The 18,906-nt window shown below is 37.3% G+C and overlaps 1 protein-coding gene across 15 annotated transcripts; it reads left to right on the top strand.

Annotated features, from left to right (window-relative positions):
* Window positions 2,065–18,013, top strand: LOC109710517. 15 transcript variants are annotated; one of them, XM_020233162.1, is made up of 17 exons: window positions 2,065–2,671; window positions 2,815–2,929; window positions 3,104–3,546; window positions 3,729–3,914; window positions 4,586–4,693; window positions 4,803–5,006; window positions 5,130–7,288; window positions 8,076–9,475; window positions 9,564–9,784; window positions 10,227–10,294; window positions 11,774–11,874; window positions 12,125–12,235; window positions 12,345–12,412; window positions 12,929–13,006; window positions 13,156–13,751; window positions 16,850–16,957; window positions 17,492–18,013. In XM_020233162.1, exons 2-8 carry the CDS (start codon window positions 2,836–2,838, stop codon window positions 8,605–8,607), a joined length of 3,726 nt encoding a protein of 1,241 aa, XP_020088751.1. In that variant the 5' UTR covers window positions 2,065–2,671; window positions 2,815–2,835; the 3' UTR covers window positions 8,608–9,475; window positions 9,564–9,784; window positions 10,227–10,294; window positions 11,774–11,874; window positions 12,125–12,235; window positions 12,345–12,412; window positions 12,929–13,006; window positions 13,156–13,751; window positions 16,850–16,957; window positions 17,492–18,013. The 15 variants fall into 15 exon arrangements, with proteins under 15 accessions (XP_020088751.1, XP_020088745.1, XP_020088756.1 ...); XM_020233156.1 differs by having other exon boundaries at window positions 12,093–12,235; window positions 13,643–13,751; XM_020233167.1 differs by lacking the exons at window positions 12,345–12,412; window positions 12,929–13,006 and having other exon boundaries at window positions 3,104–3,352; window positions 3,425–3,546; window positions 12,093–12,235; window positions 13,643–13,751.

Raw genomic sequence — 18,906 nt, 5'->3', positions numbered from 1 at the left:
AAAAAAAAAAAAAAAAAAAAAAAAAAAAAAACAAAGCCCTATACCATCCCATTCCCCGCCCCAAATGCCCCCATGACTCCATGAGCTAATTGAGTCTGTGCAAAATGTCTAAAAGAGCTAATTGAGCCACGCATATGGGACAAATCTGTGCAAAATGTCTAAAAGAGCTAATTGAGCCACGCATATGGGACAAATCTGTGCAAAATGTCTAAAAGAGCTAATTGAGTCTGCTCAGTAAGTCCAGGGACAAATGGACCGTAGAATGGCCCAAGCATAGAATAAGATGGGCTCTGATAATCCTATTTTTGGAGTGTTTTGTTTTTTTGCTAAAATAGAAACTTTTCAATTTGCGATCCAACTTTTCGTCCGAACTTGTGTGGGTCCAAAAATTATACAAAATCGATCACTCAGATATCATACAGATCTCAGCCATTTCGAGGAAGTATCAGATCGATCTTAAATTGTACCATGAGTATATGTGTACGGAAGATATTCAATCCCGGACTGCATTCCTATGAGACCATTTTCTCTGCACTGGTGGCGTTTCGTCTCTAAATTTGGTACCGTTTGGTTCGGGTATAAGCAAGAACTAGCTATTACAGGAATAAGTACAAGTATGGGGATAAGAAAAATAGTGTTTGGACGAAAATTAGATTGTTCTCGGGGATAAGAACAATTTTAGATAGTTTTATATAGAAAATGAATGTATTGGTGGGGATAACCGAGAATCACTATTCTCGGATAAAAAATTAGCGTTTGGGTATAAAGGAGGGGATAAGGACCTATTTCTATCCTTATTCCCTAACCAAACGCTGCTTATATACCGCACGGGGTCAAAAGAGGAAAATGGGCTTTGCGGGCCCATGTCTCTTAAAAGGCCCGACCAGGTCCAAGATCAATTTACCTGAACACTATATATATCTCCACTAAAATAACGGGGCTTTCATTTTTCAAAATTAGTCACAAAATAGAAACTCTTGGGTTCAGCATCAAAATGAAAATTTCCGCTTGAATTTAAACAATCCTTCAAAAAAATGATGCATCGGACCCCTTAGTCATCTCTAAGCCCCAAAAAGCCATCCTAGTCATCTGAATTTGATTTTGCTCTTCCTCATTATTAATAAATAGTTTAAATTTGGATACAACTTTCTAAGACTCACTTTTTGAGCCGAATAGCTTATTAGTGTGCAAAAAATTATTTATTTATCATCTCAATTAAAAGTTTGTACTATCACACAAAGGTTTGAGGATATGGAAAGCTATCCAATAGCGCATGCTTTTGGAATTGATTGGGCCAGTATAGTCCAACTAAAGAATTAAAAAACCTTGGCATGAAGCCAGATTTTTTTAGGCCTCCAATTTTGAGGTGCTCCTCCACGTGCCCAGTCATTATTCCGGGCCGGGCCTCAAATGAACCACAAAAGTGACCCAGGCAGGTCTAATACACCCCATATGTAGCCCACGAAGTGAATATATCCTAAGCACAATGCACTCAAACAGCCCAAGTCCAACCCGACGCAAAGCAACCCGGACGCCGCCCAAAAGGCGCCGGTGCCCTTCTCCCGTAGCACCACCGCCTTCGTCCCCCTCTCTCTCTCTCTCTCTCTCTCTCTCTCTCGCACGCCCTCCCCCACTAGAAATAGATAGTATAGTGTAATGCGCCGGACGATCCGCAACCACCGATGATAAAATTGCTCTGAGGTCGGATGGCGGTGACGATGATGGGTGCTTCCGTGACGATCCGCAACCACCGACGATGAAATTGCTCTGAGGTCGGATGGCGGTAAGAAAAAGAAGAGAAAAGAAGAGAAAGTAGAGAGAAATAGGGGTAGAGAAGGATGGAGAAGTAGAGATAGAGAGAGAGATACACAGAGATGAGGGAGAGAGATGAGGGATGCGGATTAGAAGTAGATTAGAGAAGAGAATTGGGAGAAGGGTTAGAGAAGAAGAAGAATAATTGGGGAGAAGGAATTCATTTCGTTGATTTCCCTGTTTACATTATATTGGTATTTATAATTTTATACTACTTGGTAATTGTACAGAAAGAAAAATAAACTATCCTATGAGGGGTTCACTGCAAAATAGTATTTAAAGAGTGGGCCTGGCGGGCTAGTATCCGGCAGTAGTTAGGCCTCTCGCTGGGCCTTCCCGGTCCAAAACACTGGTTATCAGGCAAGCGGGAGTCGGTTCCTCCCTTCTCCGCACTATCCGCAACCCGGCGGGGCTTGGGTCCGCGTTTTACGCCCGATCCGGTAATCCGACCGCCCGCTACCCGCTATCGAATTCCCTCTTCCTCCGCTCTATTCCTCCGCTCTCCAGATTCTGCATAGTCCTGCGCCCATCTACCTCGATCCTCCCTCTTCTCCTTCCGAGCACCCAGGATGCCCTAGCTCCGCCGCTCCGCCGGAGTTCCAGCCGAGCGCTCTCACGCCGCCGGCGTTCCCCCAAGCTCGCACCTTCCTCAACCTGCTGCGGCCCTTATTTCAGTTTACTATGCAAAGTTAACACTTTTACTTACCTCCTCTGTTATCTACTACTTCTACTCTACTCCAGGTCGTTACATATAGAAGCCTCACTCGCTTCTTCCTCGAGCTGATGGATAAGATAACAGCGGCGTGCGCCATGGAGTGGAGCATCGACCTCGAGAAGGGCCTCCGCTCCAACAAGCCTGGTCACGCACTCGTCCTCTCATCTCTCATTTCTCAACATTACTGTACCACTACTTTTGTTTGATTTACCCCCGAACAACTTTACTTAATTAAAGGGTTCGATTCTTTGCTTTTATGTGTAAAGCATTATTCCTGTTTACCTCAGATTGGAATTTCGGCACTTATTATGGCTCGGAACACCATTGCTGTCAGCATGTCTGGCCTTGAAAATTTGGCTGATTTCTTCCATCACTTGAGCTCAGAATGTTTTAAGTGCTTGCGTAATTTTGGGTTAAACAGTGCTTTGTTTATTTCATATTCAGTATTATGCGGGCTGCCTCTGTTAAAGGCTCATGTTTGTTAACTATGTTTGTTGTTCCTGTGCACCTATGCTGTTCAGTATAATTTTTCTGTATTGTTAACTCTTGCATGTTTACATGCTCGTATAATTACAGGCCAACGCATTGCAGCTATAGAACAGATCAGCCATAGAATTCGAGAGCTGAGCATAGAATCGAACATCACAAAAGCAGTGTCAGATATGTACGGTTTGGTACCAGGGGAGGACAGATTGTTCTCCAACACGATCCTTCTCAGACTTGCAGACGCATTTAGGCGCGGGGACAATCACATGAGAAGATGTATCCTGAAGGTTTTCCTGGGGGAGTTGAGGCACCTGAGCAAGAAGGGCAAAATGTATAATGGTATTCTGGCAAAGCACAGAGTGCCTAATTACGTAGAACTGCTTAGGAGAGTAAAAGTGGTTTTTGACACAGGTGATCAGCAAGCTAAATCATTGGCTTTGCGCTTGTTTGGTTGCTGGGCGGATCTAGCTAAAGACAGCGCGCAAATTCGCTATGTGATATTGTTGAGCTTGCAGTCGTCCCATGTATCGGAGGTTATATCTATTTTCCTCATTTTTGTGTTGCCGCTTTCTGGTTATACAGTATTCCCTTTAAACTATCTTTCAATAGATTGATTTGACATGCTAAAATACTGGGTTTTTGTTTTTTTGATTCTAGGGTTGATTGATAAACTGATGGTAGTATTGCTTTTTATCATTCCTTTTCTGGTTTGCAGGTTATGGCCGCTTTATTTGCTGCTGGTTGCTTTTGTTTATTGGCGGAGGATTTCTCATGCATCATCCTGGAAGTTTCGATAAATCTTATTTGCTCGTCGGGCATATCGGCTATTGTGAAGCGGGCAGCTATCCGTAGTTTATCTATGATGCAATGCACGCTATCTATTATTTCTAGCACTTACAAGGTGCTTGTCTCTACTCTGTACTTTAACTTGAAACTTGATTGCTTGTACTTCCGAATGGTGATGTGTTAGTACTGGTAGCTAGTTTTGTTATGGCTGCATTTTCATACATCATATAATTGGTATATCGGTTTGGGAATATTGACTGTATACTTTTTTGATGCTTGAATGCTCCAAAATGTATGGGCGCCGTAGATGTAGAAATTCTGAATTAAATTTCTCGAGTACTGGGTTTTAAATCTGCCTGAATGAAAAGAGGAAAACACATCCTTTTCTCTTATGGCATCCATACTCCTAAAATATGCATTTTCCCTTTTATTTTTCTCCTAGTTATGTTACATGTTGGGTTTATTAGAAGCAATCAGTTATGGTCTATCGGAAGAAAATTATACACTGTATTAAATGATTTGCATACATTGGTTTTCAAGTTCAGGCTTCAAGTGGGTTCATTTTTGCTTCCTTTTTCTCACCTCTGTTTCAACTTTCTGGACTAAATTATACCTATTTTATTGCTGATATACATTCGTAAGTTTCTCTCATTCTCTATACAGATCAATCGCTTTGCAAAATTAATGTTAATGTTTCTTAATAACTCATCTTTTGTATAGTTATTCTGTTGTAATTTGGATACTCATTTGTTGAGTTTGCTAATTGCGCCATTGTTTGTGTTGCAGGCTGGAAAAAGACTCGTTCTCAGTTCAATGGAAGATGACTTTAAAGCCGAAATGCTATTGACACTATCAAAATTGGCTTCCAAGTCAACCATATTAATTGCTGAACAGGTTTCTTTTACGTTATCCGCTATAGTATGTCTTTTTGTAATAAAAAAGTGAAGCACATTCAGGTTCTTTTGATTTTCATATTTTATTTGGCTAATCTTTTTTCTTGTAGGTCGACTTACTCTTATCATTTCTAAAGCATGAATCTACAGCTCTTCTGAAGGCTAGAGCCTTAAAATGTTTAGGCATTCTATTTAGCAGATATGCATGTCATTTTCCAATCAACACAGATGTATTAGGCATATTACACAATGTAATAGAGGATAGTGATCTTACGCTGAACTTCCAGTGTGAGGCTTTACGGATTTTGCGGCAGGTAATGAGCTTTATGTTGTCTGCATATCGTTTCTGATGCTTCTGTGTAATTTATTGTTATCTCTCCTACGATCCCATGTTTCATGAATATTTTTTGAGCACTAAATGAATTGTTTTCTTTCAGATATTTGGTGTCATACCATCAAGTCTGTCTTCTATAAGTGTGCCTGATTTATCGAAGCTTGTTCTGAACGTGGAGGGTGCAGCACTTTCTGCTTCTGGTGTAAAGAGAAGTCTTGCTTTTCACCTTCTTGTTGATATCTTGTGCTGCCTGAGGAGGGCAATGGAAGAGCATTCCCATGCCTCTCCTGAAGAAAAGTTGCCTTCGGTTTGCTCTCAGTTCCAAGATGATCCAGAAGCTATATTATTGACTTATGGCGAAAATGAGCTACCACCTTCTGCCAATAGAGCTACTACCCTAATTATGGATTACCTCATATCCCTAGCCAAGCAAGTTATGAGTAAAACCAATCAGAACATGCTGTTTACAGTATTCGATGGTGATCTGAAGCAAGAATATAATACCTCACTCAGTCTTATTTTGCGCCTTGCTGAAGATTATCCCTCTTCTTTACTTGTAGCTCTGGATAAAATAAGATGCATCATTCAAACTCTGGGTAATGTGGATGACAATGTCAACACCGAGTGTATTGGTACCTATAGTAGCATATCTAAGAAAGATTCAGTTGTCAAGAAACCAAATCCTGATAATTCAAACTTTCCATGTGATTCTCTCTGTAAGGAACTGGATGCTAAGAAACCGAATCTTGTATTTGCCGCTGGAGAATATCATGGTGAGTCACGAATTCTTGTTGTTTCAGAGCTAATGTTAACTTTATGCAAATTTTCAAATGCTAGTCTCAATAAACTTAATGATTTTGGACAACATTATTGCTATATTTATCTTGTCGTGAAGCATTTAGTTGAGTGCATAAAAGAGAGTGCACCTCGTTATTATGATACATATGAAATCTTTTGCTTGTGCATGTATTCTCATCTTGCGTCTAACAGATGCAAAGTTATTAGTGAGAAGGAAAAGGATCTAAGACTTGCTCCCTGCAACCTTGAGGCACATGAGGGAGTTACGAAACCAAGATACTTCATTCCTTCTGCTTGGGCTGTCCAAGAGCGAAGGGCTCTCGGTTTTGCTAAAAAGATGATAAGAGAAAGGAATTACTGGACAGCTTATCGGGTTGGAAAGTATTCTTTTTCTAAAGGTCTGTGGTTTGCAGCAACTTTTGTCTTCAGGAAATTGATACATGCTGTAAAGTCAAGCTCCTTCAGCTGCTGGTTGACATCTTTGATGCTTCTGGCTGGTGGTGAAAGTGAAATCAAATTACTTCTATTTCCCAAAATAGGCATAGAGCTGATTAGTGAGTTGCAGGCGGAGGGAATATGTGAAAAAGAGATTAATGTTACTGAAATAGATATGGAGTATCTTAGTGGCACGAGAGTTGATATCTGTTATTGTGAAGGAAAGCTTGGTAAGATATGCAATAGAATATGGTCATCAGAGGAAACTTTGGCTTTAACTGGACCTTCAGATGGTCTTTTTTATTTCCAAAGATGGTTCATTTGTCTTAGAGCTGAGTTTCTTGAGATCGTGGTGGGAATATTTGGATTCTTGAGTTCACACTCTTTTGCCATGGAAGTCCTCAATAAGGAGGTTGGAAATGAAAATATTCATTTTGCAGCAACAACGGAGAATATGAAGACTCTGCTACTTGGTTTGACTAACAAGTCCTTAAGACTAAATCAGTTAGCGAAGAACTATGATCTTCTTGCTACATCGTTTCTGGATATTGACCACCAAAGTTTTAGAAGCATCTGTAGGCTAGCTTTCAATTGCTCGATGCTGGCATTTTGCACTGCTTTTGCCATGGATTTTTCAATTTCACATGCTGACAAAAATATCATGCCCTGCAGCTTTAGAGATCAGGTTTCTTATACTCCTGTTGTTCAAGATTTGTTTATGAGACTGGGGGGCGCAGGCAGCAAGATTACCGCTCAATTTGAGCAGTTTATGTCTTTCCTTACAGATAAGATTGATCTCTTCCGGTCCAGAACACAACTCAATTGTGCCAATTACTTGGATAGGGATTATTTATTGATTTTTCAGTTTGCTCTACAAGGATTGCTTTGTATTAGAAGAGATGCAAAAGGTGTAATAGACAAAGGGGAACTGCAGTCTCTTGTTAATAGAGGGCTGCAACTTATGTATGACATTCTGCAGAAGTTGATGGAACTACCTTTCCAGCTTCCTAGATACTACTTTAGGACAAGGTATTATTTTTAAAATCTCTTACTCCAAAGTTCTAAATTGCATTATAGGTAGCTTCATAAATCCAATAGTTTTGAAGATCTTGTTGGTTGCTAAGCAAGGATTTAAATGTCCATCGGCACAGGTTGTATCCACCGTGTCGTATTGTGCCAGCAAGATATCGGCACAATACAGTCCTCGTGCCGATGGCACAGCTCAAAACCCTCTATTCTTTAAATTAGTAAGTAATTTTTTCAATACAATTCAAAATATTTGAAAAAAATACATAATAAACAGTTGGAGTATTTTGTTGCTAAAGAAAATAAATAGTTCATGCCATTATGTGTCGGCACACTTGTATTTGTTTTGATCGGCATGCATCGGCACGGTCCGGCACGCACCGTGCCAACAAGTTTCCAGCACGACCCCATGCCAGGGCACTTAAATCCTTGTTGCTTAGCATTATTTATTTCATATTGATAGATTCAGAGCCAAATGCTGCTTCTCTTTATCGTTCACATTTACTGCATTAACAGTTTCCATTTGATTTTAGTGACTTGGGTTATTGATACCACAGCTTACAAAAATCTTGATAACTTTGGGAGTTTTAAAGGTTCATTTGGCCATTCACAAATATGTGGAACTCCGAGGTTCTTCAGAGTAATTAAAATTATCTATCTCTCCATAATTCTTACTTGGCTGTGCAAAAAATAATATATGTTTGTCTCTTTGTTTGTCCTTTTTTGACAATTATCAAAATGCAGCCTAGATTCTGTATATTAATTGGTTCACACTCGAATGCTGTTGCAGGCATTGCATTGGTGCCGAGCTATTCATATTCGGTGCAGATTCTGGAAACAAAGACAAAATAATAACACCACCTGGTTTCCAGTTATCGCTAAATCTCTGCATTCAGTTAAAGAACATGTTAGCAAGAACTTCAGCTCAGCTCGCTAAGCTGTACTGCATTCTTGCTGCAAGGGTATCTTCTCGCTTACCCTTAGGAAAAGGGGAAGCTGAAAATACGTGGGAGTTTCGTCCTCGCAAGATTAACGAAATGGTACAATTAAATGCCATACTGTTGCAGTACCTTAAAGAAGATGCTGGAAAAGCCAATGAGATAAACATTGTGAATGGAGATGAGGATTTGGTGACAGCTTGTGTGTGTTTTGAACCAAATGAGAGAGGGCCGGGATTCTCAATTTACTTGCTGAATGTTTCTGCGTTTCCTGAAGGTTCATATCAGATCAACTGGCATAGCTGTTGTATTGACACAAATGGCTCGCACTGGAGCTTGCTTCCCCTTAATGCTGGGGTGTCTTTTTCTGTTAAAAGGCTTTGATTATGGATGTCTGCAAAATGGTTTAAATTTGTGGATCTAAAATGTATGCCCCTTAGTCCCTTACTCTTTTGATTAGTCACAGGACTTGAAGCTTTTGAAAAGGTATTGGCCTTATGTGGTCCTGTGGAAAGCGATATAGCAGATTTAATTATTATCAGAACATAGACTTGGCGTAATCTCCTCTTGACAATTGCCTGATCACGTTTTCAGTATAGAACAAGTGGCATAGAGCAACAGGCTTGGCCTTGGAATGGAGCTGGAATCAATGTTGGCTTGTGTGGAAGCCTTGTGATGGTTTTGCTGAACATGAGCTTCGTCTTTGTAACTTGTAAACTGCTTAACTAGTTTGGATAAGAGAGCCTTCTTAGAAATGAAGCACAAGTAGTTTTCGAAGATTTTATAAACTTTGTATTCCTTGATCCTATTCCTTTTTTGATCTTGCTTTTTGAAAAGCTTCTAATGGAGAAGCAGGAGCTAGGTATTTGGCAAGCAAAAGTTGGGTCTTTTCAAGAAGCTGACCTTTTAGATCCCTTTTCCTGAGAAGAGGAGCATAATGAGAAGTTTGCTACGGTTGCTTTGTGACCTCATGATCCTTCCGTCTCGTCATTCTTGGCAAACATGATAGAGTTCCTAATTTAGAGAATGATTCTAAAAAAGCTGCGGAAATATCTCCAGGAGCGTATTCTCAACTGTTTGAAAGAGTTCAAGGCTAAACAACATATCACAATGCAGATAGTTGGACTGCTCTTTGTGAGTAGTTAATTTTGAAGCTGCAGCGAATAACTGCTTCTCTGCCTCATATAGGTTCGAGATTCTGAGCATACTTTGTAAATCTTAGTTGTCTTGGTCTGTGTGGCACCTAACCTAAGTAGGTTTCCTAATCAATCTCTGCAATAATACTATGCAATTTTAAGCCTGTATAGTCTAACAAACTTTTATCTCTGTCTATGTGGCAGTATGGTTATGTGTCCGATACGACGTTGATGAATCAGATCTGGTAGCAAAGAAATCCAGAGGATGTTGATAGCAGAAGTCATTAAAATTGTTTTTGAGACGAGATATCAGGCTTTGATGTACACAAAAGGAATGTGGAAACATGATGGGGCCTATTGCCTATTGCTGGTTACTGGTTGCCATTTCCAACAGGGAATAAAGAGGTCTCTCATTGAATCATTTGGTATGTTCAATAATATTTATTAGTACTACACATTTTTTGTTCGAGATATGCTAAGTCTACAACCAAAGAGAGTTCTCTCTGCTAGTCTTATCACTCCTTTTTTTTTAAGGGGTTAGTAAACCCGAGGCGCCCTTGGATGAATTTTAAGAATACAACCCTTTTTGGTTATAGACTTGGCATTTCTCCTTTTATTCTGATTTATCTTTTTCTTCTCTTCTTTTGTAATCCTGGTAGTATTTCCTTTCTTCATTTCCTTCATATCAAGGAAGATGTGGTAAGAATCTTTCCTCCAGAGTTTGCTCGTCTGTGTTGATCTAAGCAGGAAGCGAGTTTTCTTAGGGTTTAGACTAGCCGTTATTTTGAGTTTCAAAATATAAGTATCAGTGCAGGATTTGTAATTGTACTTGGATTTGTGATGGTCGTTATGAAAATGGCTTTGCAGATGGTCTTTTCAAGTTATTCTGACCGTGCGATACATTTTATGGAACTTCCTGGAGAAATACCAAACAGGTGGTATTTTGATTTATGCTTTTTTTTCTTTTTTGTTAAATGCAAATTGTTAAAGAAGCCATCAATTATCTCCTTCTCTTTTGCAATTAACATTACTATCATCAGGTTACTTTATAGACTCCTCCACTCTCTGTTTGACATAACTTGGGTGGTTATAGGCTTGTTGGGTGGGCCACAATAGCCTTTGGCTGGAAAAGTGGGGTTAAATTGTAGCTGGAGACTGATAAAGTGTTTACAATATTCACGTGATTCATATGCTTGAAAAGTATTGGTTTTTAAGTCCTCTGGTTTACAGAACACGTGGAATTCAGATTTGAGCTAAACATATTTCCATGATGTGATAATAGTATAGGTTGAATAGCATCAGAAAGTTTCTACAAGTTAAATTGCCTCTATTGAGGTGATAAAGTACTTGGGTAGATGGCATTTCTTCTTTTCTTTTTTCTTTCTCTTGTGTAACTCGACATTACTTATTTTACTTCTATTTTTGCGTGATATTTTTATGGTTCTAGATGATGTAGTCTTGCCTGGGTAACTTATGAGTCAACCATACTGTATTGGTTGGAAATAATCGAAATTAGATTCCAGAAGCAATCCCTAGATGCACATATAGTTTGGCTGACAAAATAGCATTACTATTGCTGCATTGTACCAATCGGGCTACAGTTGTCAGCGATTGAGCTGCAGTTGGCTGCTGGCTATGGTGGGGTTGGGAGGAGTATTCAACAGCAAAAATGAGGTAGGTGGGAGAAGCAGAAGAGAATGAGGAGAGGAGAAGAAAGGGAAGGAGAATCAGAATAAGCAGTGGAGGTGATGAGGAAGAAAAAGAGGGCAAAGGGATACTCACGGCAGGGAAGACAGAAAGAATCAAATAAATCCTTAATAAATAAATCCACTTTTGTCATAATGACCCAAAGGACACCAAATTGAGATCCAATTATCGCTCAAACTCCAATATTAACTTATAAATTTTAATCATTTCAGTCCTCAACCAAAAAGAACTCCAACTGGTCCCCCTAATGGTCTAATTTGAAATTAGAGACCTAAGAACTAAATGGAACACTTTATTGACCCAAATAACGACCCAGTGTGACTCAATTGATATAAAACGTAGACAATCAGAATTTGAGATTCGTGTCCGTTTCCAGTAGGCTTTGTTGTCAATCAACAAGCAACAATTCAGTGTGCTGGTGGTTCAGTAGGCTGACAAGCAGTAGTTCAGTGTGCTGGTGGTTCAGTCGGCCTGTAAAGAAAGAGAGTCCATTAGATGAAATGGGCTGATGAAGGTGTTCAGCATCATGAAATCCGATTTCCTGTTTCACAATTTCAAGTATTATTTAGGCTTGTTATCTGATTATATGCTATTAAAGTATTGCTCTTCTAATTTCATTTTCTTCTATCCTTACAGCATTAATGGTTGTATTTGAATATTGTAATCATTATTTGGAATTGAATTGGTCTCTCTTTCACGACATGCAGTGAATTAAATTCTTTATTAAACAAAGAAGAGCGAAACATTTTGATTGGCTTTCCAGAGCTGGAATTTACCATGAAGACTTGAACTTTGGTGCCCAGCATAGGTAAATTATCTTTTTAGAATCTTTTGTTTCTCATGGATACGAAGGAAAAATAACTTGTGTATTGATTACCACTTGGTACGTCAGCATTGCGAATGATCTATCCGTTTTCTTTTCTGCAATGATGTCTTCATTTGAATCCTTTGATTTTGTCAGTTATTTTTTGATGTTCAATGTTTTTATTTGTCTCTATGATATTTCAATATGTTTGAGCGGCTCAGCGACTAGTGATGAAAATTTTGTGGAAAACAAGGGCCTATTATACTACTCAAAGTTCGGCGAACTCGATGAAGCTATTAATCCCAGATCCTTTGTAGTATCTGAAAGTGAATACCATTTCCTGCTAATTGGTGTCAAGGTTAAGGTATGTGTTTACTTCCCTTGAAGTTGTATTTGTATTTTAAATTAAGCTCTGCCATTTTTGTCATTTGACAGTTCATTGCTTTTTGCATTTGTGCGGCCTTGATTTAAAGCTGGGAACAACCATCACTTGATGCCAAAGTTTGAGTACTATGGTCATATCTTCTTGAGTACATAAGTGGTTAGTTGATCTATGTAGTAAATTTTTTTAAAAAAGGCTTTGCCGACCACTAACCATTGTGCCAACTCTCTAGTAGTAGACTAATTATAAGGCACTTCCAAGTGAGAACTTCATCAGTCTTGAATGAATAGATGAAAGCACATAATATCTATCTTTCTATGGTTTTCAGTGTGATACTCATTCTCCGAGAGCTCTTATTCCTCTATGATGTGCCATAAATATCTTGTTTGATGGAAAATGAGCATATTAACCTTCGCATTTCGTAATTTATTGGTTTGGGGAAAGGAAATTATGTAGACCGCTAATTTTAGTTTGAGAGCAAGAAGTGGGGATTGGATTACTTTTTCAAGGCAAATTGGCTTGATCCATTCCTGTTTAACCTATAGAGGATGTGCTACAGGAGCCATTTCAACCAACTTGATATGGTCTCTGCACTTCTAGTTGCGATACCTAAGTGCACTTCAAAATAGCATATCAATTACATCTTCCCCAGTAATGAATTTTTGTTCTTGTAAGGTTTATGACAATCGAAGTAAGGGGCTTATCCTCAGAGGTACAAGAGCTAGGAGAGGCTAGCTTATCAGTGGTTTAGAGGTGCTACTTTAAATGAATGGCTCTTAACCCAGATAGTTGCTTCTTTTTTCAATCTCCTTTCATCTGTATTCATCGCATTATTTTGATGGAATGAATTGGTCTGTTCCCACTGGCAAAATGCTTTCAAATTGTTTAACCCTTTATTGCAGGTTGCAAACAGAATCAGCCAAGGTCGTCAAGGAACTTACATTTGACCATACATTAGAGTCGTCCAAAAGAATCATTTAATTGTCTAGTGATGCCACTGCTGGATTGTTTCTATGCTTATTGTTCAATATAAAAATATTTAAATACCGTTCTCTATAAGCTTAAGATTTTAAAGTATAACGGTTGTTTCAAATGGTATCATAGCAGAGGTTCTAAGTTTTAGCCATGTCAGGCTCCTAGCTTTATTAATTTCTTCCTATTTAATTCAAGTCCACGTCACGGGTCGACGAAAAGTCTTGAGCCCAAACGTGAGGGAGAGTGTTAAATATAAAAATATTTAAACATTGTTCTCTATAAACTTAAGCTTTTAGAGTATATAAATTCTATCTTCCAGGTTTGTTTCCATTTGCATGCTGTTTTTTCGTAATTTAATCTTTCTTCATTTATCTGCTTAAGGATGTCGTTTTATTGAGGTCATCCATCCATTAGGTGTCTGTCCATGATGAGGGCCGATGCATGTGGCAAGTGTTCCTGGATACGAAGGAATATGCATCTGTTCTATCCCATTCGCAAGAGGGACTAAGTATATTTGGTGCAGGTAACATGCAGTACCCTTATTATATCTTTTATCTATTGAGGAAAAGTATATAAATCAGTTTTCAATGCAGGCTGATGTTGCCTTTTCTTCAAAAGATAAAATATTACGGAGCAACATCATTCTATGCGAACGTGTGCCTTAACTAATTATATATTGCCTCTTCTATTTGATGCCTTTTTTAAACAGCCATTGACATTGCACTTTCGGACGGTGCTTCTTTTCGCTTTAAAATAAAGTACTACTCAGTAGTCCTGTAACTGATCTTTACCTTGGAACTGTACTTTTCCGTACTGTGTCAGAATGATTCGTGGCACCTCAGCTCCGTTAAACATCACAAAAAGTTGATAAATGATTATGTTCATGGCAAAGAATAAAAAGTGTATTATAGTGTTACATACATATGTGTATGTGATTTACCAAGTTAAAGTCTCCAAGTTTTCTTTCTGTGCTGGGGATCTAGAAAAATGTGTTGCATGTAGAATAACACATGTAGAGAGTTTTTTTCTTTTCTTTTCTTTTCTTTGCTCTTTTTTTTTTTTTTTAAATTGGGTTAGCTAGCAGTCAGAACTGGGTATGACTGCTTGATGTCCTTGTTTCTGTCAGCATCCTACATTTTAGAGAAATTTACTGTCCTCTTAAGACTTCAATAGAGGATGTTGCATGTGTTGCAACATTTACTTAATGTGACAAAATTTTTTAGTTTGGATTCTTATTCCGTTTTTGTCTTTAGTTTCTCTCCACACTAAATAAGTTGGTACTTTTAAGTCTGCTACTTAACAGCTTCAATAACTTCAAATTGCAAAAAAAAAAAAAAAAAAAGGAAGGAAAGAAAAGAAAAACAGGCTTGAGCATTGCTTTTCTGTTATTTCTTTCTTTTCGTTGCTGGGTGAGCAGTTCACTTCCACTTCATGTTGCAAGGTTATCATTGTAAATATCCATTAGTTAGATGAGATTTAGAAATTAAAAGTAGATGCTTTGAAATGATATTTATTAATGTAGTAGGCAGCTTTTGTCTTTTGAATGTTTACTGTTTTGTTTGCTTGTGTGAAATTTTAGCGTGTATTTAAGCAGAAGAAAAATGTTTACAAGGCAGATAAGCCTATGTTATGATGGAACTATGTTGATTAAAGTACCTTGTCATTCATGTGATGCAGTCATGTCATTGACTCTGTCCAATACAAGTGTGAACCTGCAATTAAAAGGGTACATTAACCCTCTTTCCTTTTTCAATATTTCATAGACACAATGTAGCACCTGCAGTTGATTGGTCGGTAGTACCTGCGTTGTTGTGGTACTAGACTTGTATATTCTGATCTTTGATATCTTGGTTGTTCTTCGATGCTTGCTCCTCTGTCATTCATGTGATGCAGTCATGTCATTGATTGTGCCCATTGCAAATGCGAACCTGCAATAACTAGGGCGCATAAACCCTCTTTCCCTTTTCAATGTTTCACAGTCACATTGTATTACCTGCCTTTGGTTGGTTAGTAGTACCTGCATTGTTGTGAGACCAGACTTGTATACTTGTTTGAACTTTTTTATTGCGTTAACTTCTTTGTCTAGATTTTTTTTATTATTATTTTTTGTTTCCTATTACTAGTCAATTGTCTTTTAGGGCGTGTGTGGTTCGGATTATTCTGCCAAGATTATAGGCAATCATGCCAGGATCATTGTGTTTGATTCATTTAGTCTATAATCTGATCGACAATATAGCATTACAAATTGGTGCAGAATTTACTTAGAAAATATTGCTGACTGGAGTGTGGGTATCTTATATTACTGATGGTGGGTTATCTTAAATGTTATGTAAAATTACAAGTTTACCCTTCCAACCCCTCCACACCCTTTCAATATATCATTTTTAAAATTTTTTATTTAAAATTTTCAATTATCAAATTTTCAAAATTTTAATTTTTATTGTCAAATTTAAATTTTAAATTTCAAATTTATAATTTTAAATTTTAAATTGTAAAATTTCAAATCAAACTTCATTTGAATTTTAAAATTTAGGATTTAGAATTTTAAACCACAATTTTATATTTTAAATTCTAAATCTTAAATTTAGATTTTAAATTTTAAAATTAAAATTTATATTTATATTTAAAATTTCAAAAATTAAAATTTGAAAATTAAAATTTTAAAATTTAAAATTTATATTTTAAATTAAAATATTAAATTTTATATTTTTGTTTAGATTTAAAATTTAAAATTTAAAATTAAAATTAAAATTATTTAAAATAAAATTTTGTAAAATGAACTAAACATAATAATTCTATATACACTGTAATCCAGCATTATATTACTGCATTAAACTAAACACAGTAATGCAGTGTCAGTAGTAATCTGATTCAGAAATTTCAGATATATAGTTATGTCAAAATAACCTGTAAAGCTACATAATGTGAACCAAACGCACCTTACGGTCAAATCTTTTGTGTACACAACTTATAGATATAAAAGTTGGTTATACACTAGTGTCTACCTCTATCTGGATTAATTTCACTCCTACTTCGTCCATGCAGACTTGCAATGGCATCATCATGATGACAGCTCTCAAATGTTAAGTTCTGTGAGTCGCATAAATTTTTAGTCATTTAGCTTGGGCCAAGCAATTCCTTATGGCCAAACAACTCTGATGATATTTTATGAGTTAAGGAATATAATGCTTAAATCCAAGGTCTTTCTAAACCGATACATCTTCCTATAGTGCATGCTACATTTTTATGCAAATGTGTTCTCAATTTCCATGCTGCTCTTTTTCCTTTTTTCTTCAAATGGAGCATTATAAACATTGATTTGTGCTCTAGCCAACTCTTTCTTGATGGGAGAACTTTTGGATGATGATAATTGTCCATCGTAATGCTCATTTCCCTGGATGATGATAATTGTCCATAGTAATGCTCATTTCCCTAGTAGTTAATACCTTCCTTTGAATTTCTCTGACGCTTGCTGTAAGTTGGCCAGTGTGTAGTCAAATGCTTTTGGGATCTATATTTTGCTTTACGATGATAGTGTCTTGAGATTGTTTATAGAATATTTTAGTTTTTTTATTTTAAAAATTGATCTAATGACGTCAAGTGTTCGTCTCAATTATGCAGGATGCTCTTAGGACTTTCTTATTAAGAAAGCTCGATAAGCTCATGAAGGGTGATAAATCCCAAATCACAATGATCTCCACATGGCCCACAAAACTATACTTGGACAAGGTTGCCCTTCTGGTCAATTTTCTTAATAGATTACATACATATTTAGTGCATTAAACAATTTTACCATTTCTAGACCATGAGTATCTATTGGACTTCGATAGTGCCCATTTGGTATTGGGGGCCACCACATACTAGTGAGCAATTGTGCGAAGAAATGAATTATTTCCTACCGAATTTTCTTACTACGCGTGTTGCATTCTGCCAGCAATTCCAAACGGAGCCTTAGGTGCATACTATCTTAGCAGGAAAATTGTTAGTTAACTGTCTTTCTGTAGCTCGTGCGCTACTAAAAACAAGCGGCCTCTACATCTATTACTGAGAGGAGCCAGGGACTTATTTTCTGTTTGCCTTTTCTTGATTGACTACTTAATCTACAAAATGGTGGAATATGTCAAATGATTATTAAATAATTCCTTCTTGTCAAATGGTTTCGATTTTCTCGATGAATTTAATTGCTATGATGCTTTTAGCATATGCCATGACTAAAGCATGGCATGCGACTACTTGGTTGTAATTGGTGTTATCCTTTTGCAGATTAATCACCTTTTGTTAGAAGATGACATGAGCAAGATAGCTAATACATTGTCAGATCAGAGAGTACCAATCAATTGTAAAAGAATTTTGAGCTTTTCTTAGTGATAGCAAGGATGTATTGGATGAGGCAACAATAGTGAGGTCACCTGAGAGGTGCAATCATGTTCAAATGCATTGCAGAGAGTGGTAGTTGTTTGTTTTACTGTTGGTGTATTAGTCTGATCTAGCATTGATTTAGTTTATCTTTACTTACCAGCTACAAACAAGGCGGTTAAATCTCTAACAGTAGGTTGAAGTTACAAACTTTTAGAAAGCTTAGCTTTGATCTGCCGGAGGCTGCAAGGACTATTAAGGGTTTGGTGAGGCAATGAGAGGTGGGCTGCCGTGGCCGGTCCTGTACTTCTTACTTACGTGCTTTATAAACCTTTTTTTTTGTCCTTTTTTCTCACCTTGAGGTCTAGCTGTCTCACACCTTATAGCTAAGCTTATTTTCTTAGTGAATGAAGTGGGTAATTTATTGTTCTTTTCTCTCTCTCAAAAAAAGAAAAAGAAAAAGAAAAGGAGATTTTATATCTCTTATTTGAATATGTACTTATCAAGCACATATATGTATTTTTTGACTACTAAACCATGCTGACATAAATGGTGTTGAACACAAGCACGGCAAGCTAAGTTCAAGCTTGGGTTCGAACGCAAGCAAGTTGGGCTGAGGCTCGTCCTTGTTTGAAACCAACTTGACCTTGAAACAACTTCCCAAGCCACAATTCAGAGAAATACAAGTTGTTTGCGAGCAATGAGCTCAATTAACAGCAAAATACTTATGCATCTACAAACCCCTGAAGTTGTATCCTAATTTTTTGGGATACACATAAATATTATATGGTGTTTAAGATTTTAAGCTTTCCATGAAAGTCAGCTGTTCCAAACCTTTAGGGCTCGTTTGATTCTCGTCATAAAGCGATACTGGTTATCTCAAAATGAGTAGTAATTTGATATCTATATTCATATTACAACTAATATTGTATTATTTTGTTTAGTTCGGTGCAGTAATATAATGTTTGATTATTATGTATGTAAGATTATTTTATCTGGGTCATCTTTTATATTCTAATTAAGTTAATACTATTTCGAAAATACTCTTGCACACATTTATACGAGCAAGAAACCGACATCCATAGTTTGTTGCTTGGTTTATTGACATCGAGTGGCTCTTACTTCTTTCTTCATTATGTGATTCACATATGTGTTCTTTGTGCCAACACAGCCTTATGATCACCCGTATTAATTATTGGCCATGGTTTGAGATGCGGGGACTTTGCCGCTAAACGAGGGCTTCAATGAAAGTAAAGACTAATAAGGGTGATGCAATTAATTGAACGAACAATCAATATTCAGCAAGAGAGAAAAAGAATTTA

This window comes from Ananas comosus, linkage group 5 (genome assembly GCF_001540865.1).
Source record: "Ananas comosus cultivar F153 linkage group 5, ASM154086v1, whole genome shotgun sequence".
NCBI lineage: Eukaryota > Viridiplantae > Streptophyta > Magnoliopsida > Poales > Bromeliaceae > Ananas > Ananas comosus.
The sequence above is the reverse complement of the archived record's forward strand: the minus strand, read 5'-3'. Positions and strand labels throughout refer to the sequence as shown.

What these genes read in the sequence shown, in the direction of transcription:
- LOC109710517 (XM_020233160.1), top strand. Translation starts at nt 2,836, where the DNA reads ATGGCTCGGAACACCATTGCTGTCAGCATGTCTGGCCTTGAAAATTTG. An exon ending in AGTCGTCCCATGTATCGGAG is followed by an intron (nt 3,547 to 3,728) that starts GTTATATCTATT and finishes TCTGGTTTGCAG; the next exon opens with GTTATGGCCGCTTTATTTGC. An exon ending in CTTTACGGATTTTGCGGCAG is followed by an intron (nt 5,007 to 5,129) that starts GTAATGAGCTTT and finishes GTTTTCTTTCAG; the next exon opens with ATATTTGGTGTCATACCATC.